Source organism: Plutella xylostella, chromosome 12 (assembly GCF_932276165.1).
Source record: "Plutella xylostella chromosome 12, ilPluXylo3.1, whole genome shotgun sequence".
In the NCBI taxonomy this organism is placed as follows: Eukaryota; Metazoa; Arthropoda; class Insecta; order Lepidoptera; family Plutellidae; genus Plutella; species Plutella xylostella.
Genome location: NC_063992.1, coordinates 9,602,278 through 9,616,471, shown reverse-complemented (window position 1 = coordinate 9,616,471; position 14,194 = coordinate 9,602,278). Strand labels below are relative to the sequence as shown.

At 33.0% G+C, this 14,194-nt stretch overlaps 1 protein-coding gene across 1 annotated transcript in view; it reads right to left on the bottom strand.

Moving 5' to 3' along the window:
- Positions 1–14,194, bottom strand: part of LOC105390390 (ATP-binding cassette sub-family G member 1) — a 54,097-nt gene that overhangs the window by 15,339 nt on the left and 24,564 nt on the right. The window contains exon 2 of the mRNA XM_048624327.1: positions 4,409–4,526. Coding sequence (XP_048480284.1) covers positions 4,409–4,526 — 118 coding nt within the window. The remainder of the gene's footprint in view (positions 1–4,408; positions 4,527–14,194) is intronic.

Sequence of the window (14,194 nt, the reverse complement as noted above, 5' to 3'; positions counted from 1 at the left end):
TCTAAGGATATAAAATATTACGCTAAAATGTAAATATAATGAGGTCATCACAATGATAAGAGTTTTCACACATGGATTATCATATGAATAATACTCTATGTAATGCGCCATAATATGCTCAGTTGCAGTAATATCAAAGCTAATCCATTGCTGGTTGGAATGAGACAGCATTTATTTATCAACCCCAATCGTCCACTGCTGGACCAAGGATATCCACACATACCAGAAATTGTCAAGGACTTAAAATTGCAAATTGAACATCTCAATCGTGATTTAAAAGCAGCACACGAGGAAATTACAAATCTAAACTTAGAAAACTCTGAACTTAAAAGTAATATCGAAATTTTACAGAAAGAGAACAATATATATAAAAAAGTTGCGAACAGTCTCAAAAATGACCTAGTTACTCCGAAGAAAAAACTAACAAAAAAATCGGAAATTACTCCTAAATTAAATTTGACTCCTATGATTGATACAACAGTTATTAAGAAAGGAGAGGAAAAATGCGCAACAAAAACAAGCCCGGCAAGTTTGAAAAAAAGTAAAGGGAAAAATATAGTAAAGCCTAGCAAGAAAGGAGAAGATAAATGCACCGCAGAAACAATCCCGGCAAGTGCGAAAAAAAGTAAAGGGAAAAATATAGCTAAACCTAAACCGATCCAAACCAAACCAATTCCGAGTAAAATGGTTATATTAAGTAGCAATAAACATAATAAAATAATGGAAATAGCTGAAGAAACATACCCTTCCAACTTAAGATTAACTCACCTTCTCTATCCTAATCTCGGGACAAGAGGTCTTCTTGAGAAATTGGAACAAGACGAAATAAAAAATCTTACGTTAAAAGACATATGTATTATTCTACTTGGAGAGGAAGAGTTTGCGACCACGAATAACTACTTCGAATTGGTCTTACACCTGAGAGAGGTTACACAATCCATTAAGAACACTAACATTTTAATATGTCTCCCGACGTATAAATATGGAGAACATAAATTGATGTACAACTGGAGAGTAGAAACATTTAATAACTTAATGTATTTAGATGTATTATCGAACAGACATGTATTTCTTATGGATCCCAATGCAAACCTATCGTATAATATTGACATGTATAATAAATATTCTGGAAAAATTTACGACATAGGAATGCAGGTAGTTTTTAAGGATATATTGCAAGCAACCAATGACATTTATCAATTTTATTATTCTGACGATCTAAATGAATTTACAAAACCACAATGTAGCAAAGACTTTTTTCGTATATAATCAAGTCAATATACTTCATCAAAATATTGACGGACTTATTGGTAAATCGGATGAGTTAACTATACACATTGATGAATTAGCTAATAGCGGTAAACACTTGGATGTCATATGCATTACAGAACATAATATGATTGAAGATGACTACACTGTATTAAATGTACCCAATTACACACTAGCTTCAGTTTTCTCTAGAAAATCTCGCCATGGAGGAGCGTGCATACTTGTTAATGCTAAGCATAAATCAAAAATTGTAGACGTAGCTAAATTTAGCTTGGATGATGTCATAGAATGTTGTGCAATCGAACTTATAGAACACAAAATTATCATTGTGTGTGTTTATAGAATAACTAAATATACAGTAACAGCATATACGTCATTCTTTAAGAAGCTGAATGATATGTTGCACAATCTTTGCCAAAACAGTAATAAAAAAGTAATCTTATGCGGGGATTTTAATATCGATATGCTAAATAAAAATAAGATTACAGATACGTTCAAACATATTTTACAAAGTTACAATCTAAGAATAGAGATAAATCAACCTACCCGCCTAGCTAGCGGAACCTGCTTAGATAACATGTTTCATAATATACGGGGAAGCAAAAGCGAAGTTATTGAACTAGCTCTATCCGATCACTGTGCGCAAATTCTTACATGTCCAGTAAAGAAATCATATACACTTAATAATTGGTATATAGTTAAAAGAGACTACAGTAAGGAAAATTTATTAAAATTTGAATCTTATTTAAATTCTATTATCTTTAATGAAATTTATATACTAAATAATGCTAACGAAGCATTTCAACAATTCTATGATATGTTCAAACTTTTATATTTCTTATGTTTCCCAAAAATAAAGGTAAAATACTCAGTATGCCAGAAACCAAAATGGTTATCAAAAGGCTTGAAAAAATGCTCTAAGAGAAAACGAGAGCTTCTTTGGAAGTATAGAAAATGCCGCTCTAAAGAGTCAAAAATAAAATTCCAAGAGTATAGTAACAGACTAAAATTAATTGTAAAACTAACCCAAAAGTCACAAAATAATTATTTGACAACAAATGCAAGGCTACATGGAATGTCATTAATAAATCTAAGTCAAGTCATATAAAGGAATATATTTACAAAATTAATAATAATGGACAAATACTTACTGACCCACACGACATATCCCAATCTTTCAATAATTTTTTTATAGATCAAATTTCACAAACTGACATTAATACTAATTCTAAGGAAGCAAATAAATTTAAGACTAGTAATAATAATTCTAACTCCTTTTTTATAAATCCCACAACTCCAGATGAAATTCTCAAAATTATATATTCATTGAAAAATACAAAAAGTACAGGCTATGATGAAATAACTACTGATGTAATAAAGCGGGTTGCTCCTATTATTGCACCAATATTAAGCCACATTATAAATCTCTGTATCGATAAAGGGACATATCCCGATGCACTTAAAACATCTATTATTATACCACTATTTAAGAGAACCGACAGGGAAAATATGAATTATTATAGGCCCATAGCATTGATACCAATTTTGTCTAAAATTTTTGAAAAAGTAGTATATCAACGTTTAAACTGTTACATGGAGAAGTATAAAATTTTCTCTCCAATGCAAATGGGATTCAGGCAAAACAAGTCTATAAATATGGCAATATATGAATTTTTAGCCACAATATTAAATAGCATGGATAAGCGTATTCATGTAACAGCCCTTTACATGGATCTAACAAAAGCTTTTGACTACGTGAACCATGACATACTACTAAATAAATTGGAAAAATATGGAATCAGAGGTACGGCAAAAAATCTTATTAAATCATACCTGACTAATAGAAAGCAAAAAACACGAATTGACAGAATATGCCTAAACTCGAAAACTGACATAGCTTACTTCTCAAATGATAAGGAAAACCGATTTGGCGTTCCGCAGGGAAGTGTATTGGGGCCGTTACTATTTCTTATCTATATAAATGACCTACCTCAAGTCACAGATCACCCCATGGTTCTATTCGCTGATGACAGCACAGTGTTATTTAAAGATAACACAGATTCAAATTTTGAAACAGAAATAAATACAACACTGAAGAACATAATAAATTGGCTTAGTAACAATAATCTTTTAATAAATCTGGATAAAACTAAAATAATGACATTTGAACAACAATCTATAATAATTCTATTGACATAAAATACAATGACCATAAAATTGATGAAACTGACGTGACTAAATTTCTAGGACTTTACATTGACAAAAAAATTACATGGCAAGCTCAGCTCGATCACATATGTACTAAACTAAGCAAATTCTCATATGCACTTTACAATTTGTCCAAAGTAGTTAGTGAAAATGTAGTAATTACTGCCTATAAAGGTTACGTGGATTCCATACTACGTTATGGAATTATATTTTGGGGTAATGCAACAAACAAGGAAACAGTTTTTAAAGCCCAAAAAAGATGTATTCGTGCAATTGCGAAAGTTTGCAGCAGAGATACTTGCAAACCTTTGTTTAAAAAATTTAAAATATTAACATTGCCCTCTATATATATTTTCGAAATGGCTGTATTTGTCAAATTAAACTTTAATATTTTCGGGCACTTTAGAAGCTTACGTTACGGTAATAAGATAAGCACTCCTAAACACAATACCGCACTTTTTAGTAAAAATGTTTTTGGGATGGCACCCTCTATTTTCAATAAACTACCAAAGGACATTAGAAACGCACAGGACATCCAAATGTTTAAAACCAAACTTAAAAACTATTTATTAGACAAGACTTATTACAGCGTCAATGAATTCCTATCCGATACACAGTAAGTCCCAATTAATATAACTAAATGTAGGTACTTATACAACATGAATGTGTTATCTTTAGTTTTTGCATGTTTAATGTACTTAATTTGAAATATTTGTACGCCATGTTGGCTGAGCACGGAGAAATTATATAATATACTGTAATCCATCCTAACCTAACCTGTGACTCACAAATAAATTATTTTGATTTTGATTTTTTGATTTTACCTATTGTTATTGTCCTTGTAATTGTCTAAGGTCCAGAGAGCCGCAGGGTGCCCCACGCTCAGCTTGCCAATTCGTGTTTTTAACATTAAAGTTTTAAAAAAACTTACGAAAATCCTGTGAGTGCATTCATCAGGGAGGACTTGCCGGCCCCTGACGGGCCCATGATGGCCGTCAGCTGGCCCGACTTGAACAGCCCTGACACACCCTTCAAGATTGTCTTTGAAGCTGCAAAGGAAAAGAATTTAAGAATTAGTAATGGTAATTAGTTGGTGGTTCAAGTGTGAAACTTGGTGATGCAAAGTTGGAATTGTTTGTTAACTAATACGGAGTGCCAAAGGGGGCCATTCTACCAAACTTTTGTTCTATCACATTGCGAAATTCACAATATAAAAGTTTCTTGAAAGAAACTGTTACTATGGATACCCTGATTAGATGAATTTCTTTTCTATCATTTTCAAAAGTCGTAGAACACGGCGAAGTTAACTTGAAGGCTCTATTGCATTCATTTTTATTATGTACTCTTTCACTGTACACTCAGCGACAGTAATACCGAAATACTCCTTAACTAAAATATCAGCGCATCAGAAAATTACCAACCAAAAACGAAAATATTCTGATCGATTCAAAAATTACCTTAATGTTTTTAAAAATTAAAGTCATTTGGTTTCGACATTTTGTAATATTTGCAGTATGTAATTTTACACCATTATATTACCACCGCATTCCTCTCCCACTAGCATTGGCCAGTATAATAATATGCAGAAACCACCGGATATAGGATGTCCACATATCTGACTACTGTCGAACGTACTTTAAAATGAGCACATAGCCAGTACATAGGTCATTACAATAAAATTACAGACTATCCTGTGTTTACAAATCCGCAATGTCGTTCCGCAGTTTGCCCACTAGTCGAGTAGTCATTCGTGGATTTGTTTCTAAACGTAACTGAATGGTAAATTCTGCTGAGCCTCTAGTTGGGGTTTTGAAATTTACGATAGCAAAAAACGATTTGGTTTTCTTTATTTGTCAAAAGGTTCATTATAGTTTCTGCAAGATAATTTTTGAGATTCTTACTATTAAAACTTAGACACATGCTAAATGCTGTCAGTTTGCTACCAAACGCCTAAAAATGTGTCTAATATTGATTTAAACACCCATTAAATAGATTGTGTTTTAAAAAAACTATCAAACCTATACTAGAAGTAACAGGTGTTCCTGTGCTATTCCAGTGGTCAAAAATGGAAGTAGACTGAAGAGGCAATAAAATATGCATAGTTCTTAATATGAGAGACGATGATTTTGAAGCGTATTGGTATAAAAGTGCTAGTAAACTGTCATGAATTGCAAAGTAAAATTTTACGTCCGAGAACTAGGTACAAATTTATTATTTATTTTGTTTTCATTGGGTTTATTAGAGCATAAAATAATCAGTCAGATAAATTATTTTCTTGCAACTCTGCAACTGTAGGATATATTTCTAATTATTAACAGAACGACTTTTGTGATTTTGAGTTGTGCATGTATGAGCTACGGTTTCTGTCTATTACTTATCCTATTATAATAGGTTACCTTACATTTCCATAATCCACGTGGATGCAAAAATTATATCAAATTATTTAAATGAATCTTGTTTGAGTATAATCTAGTGAATTTTCCATGACGCCTCATTTAATTTTTCTCGCAAATTGCGACCTTTTGTCTAATCTCGAGATCAGTGTACTTGTTAAATTGCGCATAACGAGTGTACGTGACGATACCATCTGGTACTTAACCTTATTTGTAAAGAAGGCAAACAAAACTTCGTCACATGTATACGTTGAGAATATACTATTTCGCAGGAACCTTAAGTACCTACCTACTTGTTGTTTTTTATGGCAACGTTACATATTTAGCAATGCGAAATTGTGTGTGTTTCATAAATGCCCAACTGTTTTCTTATTTATTTATTTATTTCAACTGGAACACCAGCAGATTATACAACTAACATTTTTTCTTCAAGGATCTACCTTATATTTATGATTTAAGATATGAATATAAGAATAAGAATAAGAATAATATTTATTCAGATAACTATAGGTAGTATTTTAACAATAGGTCAACTCTTAATGCTAAAGGTAGATGAAATACTGCTCTGAACTAGGAAATAATAAAAGAGAGCATTTATTTCTATTTTATATCTATGTGGAAAACCCATATTTTACTAGTTAATTTTATTTAAGTGTTTCAAAATACACTTCTGATTCCAACTAATCATGACATTCGCTATAATTAAGTGTGTACTTAATTTCTTGAGCCGTCTCGATCGTATGATGCACTGGGGGTCACTCTATATGACGAAAAACAAAGTTTCGGAGCGCTACTGCGCAAACAATGACTATCTCGTTGTATTAAAAGTGCCGATTGCATACAGCTCTCGGTCGTTTGTTTTTCGTCAGTACAGAGTGACCCCCTGATGTGGGGCAGAAGGGTCATCGTGTTAGTGTGGTAATAGTGTTCCAATAAAATTTGGCTGATAAAGATGACCAAGGCCGTCCACTGTTCTCAATAGAATCGCTCAGATCCTGGATCAAAACTTCAAACTTTTTGGCACAAAAATTACGTCCCGAAATAGGAATCTACATCTAAACGATATCTTAAGTGATGACTGCTATGCTATAACTATCTATATACCTATAGACATCAATAGGAACCTTTTCATGTAGAGGTAGAAAGACGAACACTTTCTTTTTCCAATTACCGCTTATAGTCCGCCCACTACCGATAGGCACAAACATACAAACCGGGTGATAATGCAAACAAGATAACATTGAACTTGACTCAGATGTTATTGTTGTTAATCCTCATCTCATAACAAATGTTAAATTAACTACATTAAATTTGAATATTGATCCGATAAAATAGCCAACCATGAATGTGTGGGAAACTAGACATAACAGGTGGTGGCCGATACTGTTATAGCTAGTTTATAGTAGGTAGGTAGGTCACATTTGGCAAATTTCAAATGTGTTTTTACCATAGAATTTCATCGAATAAAACTGGGTTTTTCCGTATTTAAGGTCTGTCTTTTTTACTTTAATTTTAAATGTACCTAATAAGGTATATCGCTGAGTTAGTCACACAACAGTAAATATTTGTCTAGGTACAATTCTCACAATGAGAAATAAAAATTTGAAGAACATCCTGGCACTTTTAATAATAGATGCCTTGAAGAAGGTAACTCGTGAATTATTAATTAATTTATTTAAATCTTTATTACACAAACATGACAATTACTTCAACAAATTTCCTTATAAATTAGAACTAGGTACCTCCGACTCTACCTACCATTATATTAAGTACTTATACATATATATAGTGCAAACTCTTCGTATCTCAAGCGTAGACTTGTAATCGTTTGACTTGAAAATGCCAGAATTATTACTCTGGCAAACCTTTTAAATAAAAAAGGCTTATTTTAATTATTTTATTGTTTTTTGTCCTCGTGACTGTTAAGAAAGGAACTGATACTCATAAAATACATACAGAATGATACTAATCATTAAAAACTATACTTCATTTAGGTGCCTAGTTACTATTTTTCATTGCTTGCCGAATTTAATAATAATAATAAAATTTGAGGAATTCTCACCCAGGGCCATCCGAGACCAAACTAGCCAGAGATACACTACATATAAATGTGTCATGATGTCGGTACATACTTGTTTGTGGTTTCCCAAACACAAATTATACTTTAACCATTGTGCGATAGAAATTAAAATTGCGGTTACTCACGTCCATGACACATGTGCACAATAGAGTCATTTGTCATCAGTACACTCGGTGTCAATCATTTGACTTGTACATTCGGTGTCATAATACTTATAGCAAACAAAAAAGTTTCGCATAAGGCATTACAGGGTTCAATCGACCGGAAATGTCTTCCTTTATAATCCATTTAAGGGCCCGTACAGGGTGACGTGCCGCGCCAATTTTGGGTTTTCAATGCTCTTCACACAGCACACGCAGTGACACGCACACATGTAAGTTTGCACAGTGGGTCGATAAACTTTTACTCGCCAACGTTATTGACAATTATGTTCAAGTACATTTTGGGTGATTTTAGGGTAAGTAAGTATAATTCTTACTTACACTGGTAGGCACCAGGAAAGAGTAGAAATTAATAGGGGTGCCACTTTACTCTATACTCGGAACCCGATTAGCTTTCTCAAACAAATGTGGTATTTACTTGTAGAAAGGTAACTACAAGTATTAAAGTGTAGATAATAAGTTTCGGGCATCCTCCAGCCAACTGAACCCCGACGACAAAGCAAACATAGTGTCGCAAAAGGGCTATACTAAGCCAAAAGGGGATGACTCAAGGAGTCATTCTGGACAACTTTTGTTCTACGAGATTGGCAAATTCGCGAAAAAAAATATTCGTTTTCCATGGTAAAAAGTCACATGTCCAACAAAGTTTCTATTTTGATGTATGAGGTATTGTTAGAAGCGTATTGATGGCGCGATGGTTATAGGCTATGTGACGTTCCATTAAAATGTACATAGCGCCCTCTAGAGGACATAACGTGATGATCGAAAAAATAATAATTCAACTTTGCCGTGTAAGGTATCAAATGAAAGGGCTTGATTTTCACATTACAAAAATATGCATATTGAAGGTATTTAAATAACAACACCAAAATTATTGAAATAAAAAATGATCATGAACTACTGACGTAAAATTTCATAAAATAAAAACAACTAAAAAGTTACAAATAAAAAAATACAATTATAAACAAACGAAAAACCCGACTGTACGCTAAAAACATGAAAACAAGTCCCAATGTTAATGGAAAGTATCGCAGGCGGGGAACAACTTGACCGCCACTCAAGGCCGTTTTCTAAGTAACATTCAGCTAAATGGTGAACCCTCTGCTGGTCCCCGCCTACGATACTTTCCATTAACATTGGGACTTGTCAAGAAAACTCAACAGGGGTTTCCATACTAAAGTGAACAGGACTGAAAACTATCACACTTTTTACCTTTAAATTGCGCTAATTTTGTTAGTTTTTCTGTTGAATTTTGTCCACCTTTTCTGATTGTTTTGGCCATATCTTGGTGATACCTAAATCGATTTGATATTGAAATATCTCATTTGAAAGCTTATAAGTTGACAATGTTTTTAAGCTGAAGTGCACAAAAAATTGTCGTATGAAATTCTTTTTTAATTTAACTTATTTATTTTTAGGTTTTGAATATTTTTAAACATGCTTATCTATTTTGAGGTATTGTGTCTAATTTAAGTCAAATAATGCACATTTGATCATTTTAATAAGTTTATTAAGATGTTACTAATTCAAAACAAACAAAAAAAGTATTGAAATATGGCTAGTTTTTTTATTTTCGGTTTTAAACATGAAATTTTGGCAAAAATTCAAAAAATCTTTAAATATTAAATATCTTAGAAATGGTTAAGTTTCGGATAATGCATTATAGGGTATAATCGACTGGAAATGCCTTCCTCTATCACCTCCTGAAAGGATCAGGTCTACTTACCAATAACCCTGTATACCGCTTTTTCAATACCTTTAAGTACATTTTTTGGTAGCAGCATAATATTTTTACTTAATTTTAGGGTTTCGAACGTCAAAAGAAAAAAAGCAACCGTTATAGGATCTCTTTGTCCGTCTGTCTGACTGACTGTCTGTCACCGCCCTTTTTCTCAGAAACGGGTAAAGATATCAAGCTGATATTTCGCATAGATGGGGAGTACCCCAAAAAAAATATTATGGTACTCCCTGTCCCACACAAGTAAATTGGGGCTTATATTTTTTCCAGTTATTTTGATGTGTATCCTTTTTTTGAGTCATTCGTCAAGTCGCGCGCCTTAGACTCGCGCGCAACGCGCAAGTTGCCCCTCCCGTATTAACCTACTTTTTTTGTCGTCAACTCGCTCGACTGTGAAAATATGTAGAGTCAACCACAAAAGTAATAATTTATTATGCTTAAGGTAACTACTTAAAATGTATAGGGTATTTTATAGGACTTTACTTTAAAATAAAATCAGTAATTAATCTCGCTTGGCAAACTGTTCTCTGCGAACACCAACCATTTTTATTTGTTCGGTCTTTGTTATATTTATAACCTGCACGAAGCAGTACCGACTTTCCTTGCTGGGATGTTATGATTTCATGTGCAATTTTATTACTAAATGGACCTGCTTGCGATGAACTTCCTGGAAGTAATTCTTACAGTTAGGTCTGTCTCTTTGACCAATGAAATAAACGAAATTTGTTTTAAATTTTAGTGCTAATTCGATATTTAATGTAACGGTAACACAACGAAAACGTAACACTGTGTTTATATTACGGCAAAGTAGACTTGGTAATATAGTAAAGTTAATTTATTATAGGCTTACCCCCACAATACATAAAAAACAGTAAAAACTGCCACATTTCAATATTTTTGCGCTGTAAGTAATGCACTGTACATCTCTGCTTCGAATTAGGAGTAACACTAAAACGACATCACTAAAACAATGTAGTTTTAAAGACGGTTTTTGCAACAAAAACAAGGACATAGCTATGGCAGGTAAAATTTGCGCACGGCATGAGAGAGATAGCAAACTTGGGTATCATGCGTCATAGGTCACATCCCCTTTTGCCTTATTCCGCACTTCCAACAGAGGCTTTATTGTATCTTTATCCCGAAATCAAAGCATCTTCTTTAATGGCGACTGTCTAGTCGGTACCTTCTTATGCTAAACAGCCAGGGAGACAATATTTAACTATATTTTTTAGTTTCAATTCGTTTGCATCTGACCGTACTTTACATGGGCTCGCGAGTTGACGATATAAAAAAACAGAAGATGCCAACTCGCGTGGCGCGCGACTCTAAGGCGCGCGACTTGACGAAGGACTCCTTTTTTTTCTTTGTTGTTTTGTATAAGTATGTGTTTCTTTTCTTTAAATCTGTATTTTTTTTGTTGTTGCTGTCTATGTGTCGAATAAATGTATCTTTATCTTCAAATCTACTGTCTAGGCTACTGTCTATAGAAGAAATTCCGTCATTGACAATTTTACGTTACGAATTTATTTTTATTTATTTTATTTTTATTTTTACATTTTCGTGGAGAACCAACATCATTTTGTCAATAAATAATAATTACTTATGAACACATAACAACTTGATGCCATTAACAGAATGAACTTAGTAAACCCAGTAAACCTAACACATCCAGAGGAAAAATAAAATCTCTTTCTCTCTCTCTGAAAAACATACTTAATAGCCTAAACTCGATGCTTTTAGCTATTAACATCTTTGAAATAAAATTGAGCCACCACCGTGTTACTGCCCTCATCAGATCCTCACGAGACCATACCTCAACCAGCACCAAGAGACTGTATTTTTGATCCCTAACCTAATGTTCGTGCGTATTGTCATCACTTAGATCCATTCGCTATATTCCTGCCATCAGACCTTTACGAGACTGTAATGTCACGAGAATATTGCACACTATCTAATTTAATTTAATGTATTGAATATACTGGAAGAATTATGCTTCCTCAATTTCAAATCAAATTATGTTGGTGTCATAAAAGTTGAAAAAGTGCAATGACAACCAATGTGCAGTGATTTTGTATCTGTACACGATAAGATCGCGAGCTGTCAGTGCTGCCTAAACCGACGTGACCCTTCTTTGGAGGCCAGCGGCCAACTGAGTCAAACGTCACTTGTGTTTATGATTTTATAACACAGAAAGCCGCCATAGATATTTGTATGAAGATTTGAGGGAAAAAAATTGCTCAAGTTTGGGATTAATTTACACAAAATAAGTGTGTGTTTATTAAAAAACAAGGTATTTAGCGCCTAGTCCAAGCCTTTAACTTTATAATATGATAAAAATCATATGAAAATTCTTAATAATTACGACAAAGTTGTTACAATACGGGAGTGTGATTTTCTGGTTTTTCGTCATATTCTGAATTTTATTTACAGTTATCCATAATCATTTACTTGAATTCGAATCATTCAGCACCTAGCTAGACTCTTCGGCTACCTGTGTGATTTTTTTCAAGGTTGTAGAGCATCGTTTACTACATAATTCTATGACAATGCCAACCCTCGATTACCCCTTGCAGACCCTTAAAGGAATGCATCGACTTATCAATCCCGTATATTGAACCATAGAGATTTGAAATGCAATAGTTAGCTAATGCTGGTATTGGATGCTCGCCACCCCTTAGCGTACCTGAGTTTACGACAACAACCATTTATACACCATCTTGTGAATTTGACATATGGTTATTATCATGGTGCTCATTGTCAGTATTGTCATTATCGCACTGAAATGTGAAGTCCATGAATAACATAGCAATAGTACTAAAGTTTACTTAATATTCCCAGAACAGATTTCCGGTAATGCAATGCAACAAAATATTATTTTACTAACTTGCTATTATAATAGCAATTGAGCAAGTGCTAATGAACTTTATTGCAACAGTGTTCATAAATGACATATAATAGAGTAGGTAAATAAATGGCTAATTTTATGCATTATGTGATTCTCAAGGACATAAGTAAATAAATTAAAATATTAGATACTATCTTTGCCCGCGAGCTTTGTGCGGCTATTATTTTGTGCATCTCTTCAGGTATATTATATACCTATTACATACTACACTAAGAGGCCTCCCAAGTGTTCTGTAGGATGTGATAGGAATTGGAACACTCTACTCGAATAAGTACTATGTAAGTAAATAAGTTTTTGAGTTTTCGTTTTAGTATTATTTATCAATATATAGACATACGATCACAATAATCGTTCCTCATTTCTCGTGTAATTAGCACATCGTTGCCATATCTCCAATCTGATAAAAAAAAAAATACATAAGGCTAACAAGCGCCGCAAATTGAAAAAAAATATCATATAAAATATTTACAATAGCGTTTTTTCTAAAAACACATAGGTAGAGACGAATAATAATACTTAAATCATTTATTTTCACCAATAATTCCATACGGTTTTGTTAGTAATACTTTTTAATGGTTTATCGTTAGTTACTTAATTTACGGGTATATTGAGAGCCTTTTCCTTTTTAAAGAGTCGGTTAAAAAGTCAAGACAAGACAAGCTTTGTCACTGCCTTTAGAATCGTGTGAAAAAAGTACATGCTTTAACAAAGTACTTAATTTACGATTATGAAACTAATGAATGCATTGTTCAATATAATTGTTGGTTATCATTGCAATGACTGACGTGAGACGAGGTTGCCAGCGACAATAAACGGTGATACGGAGGAAAATTATTCTATTTATCGAGTAAAAAAAGGTAGGGAAGGATACTTTTTCCCGTTTATTCTTGATAAGGTACTTACTGGCAGAAGTGGCAAGATGTTATCATAAATATACCATGGAATAGGCTTCTACAACGAAATGGTTCGTTTTCTATTTCCTACTTTTGTAATTCTTATCAATTGTTTAAGCTGTTGTTTTTCTAATTTTAATGAATGAAATGCAATTTTTCAACATAAACGTGTTTTTTACCGATCGATATTATTATTATTATTATATATTCCATATTTATCCAGAATCCAGATAATATTAGGAGACATTTGTTGAATAATTGTTGAGACCAGCTGTCATACATAATTTGCCACTGAAATTCAAAAATTATAATTGTTTTTTTTGTCAGTCCCGAAATGCAGTGTTTCATTACAAAGGAATCCGAGTGGCAAATTATAATGTCATTATTATTAAACCTAGTTTAATTAAATATAAATTATTATACTTACATACATACGAAGGTACTCGGATTTTAGTTTCCGTATCACGTGTAGGTATTCTAACTACCTGTACATTTAAAATTATACAATTTAAATCGGACGGGTCTCTAATTGATTTAACCTCGGATA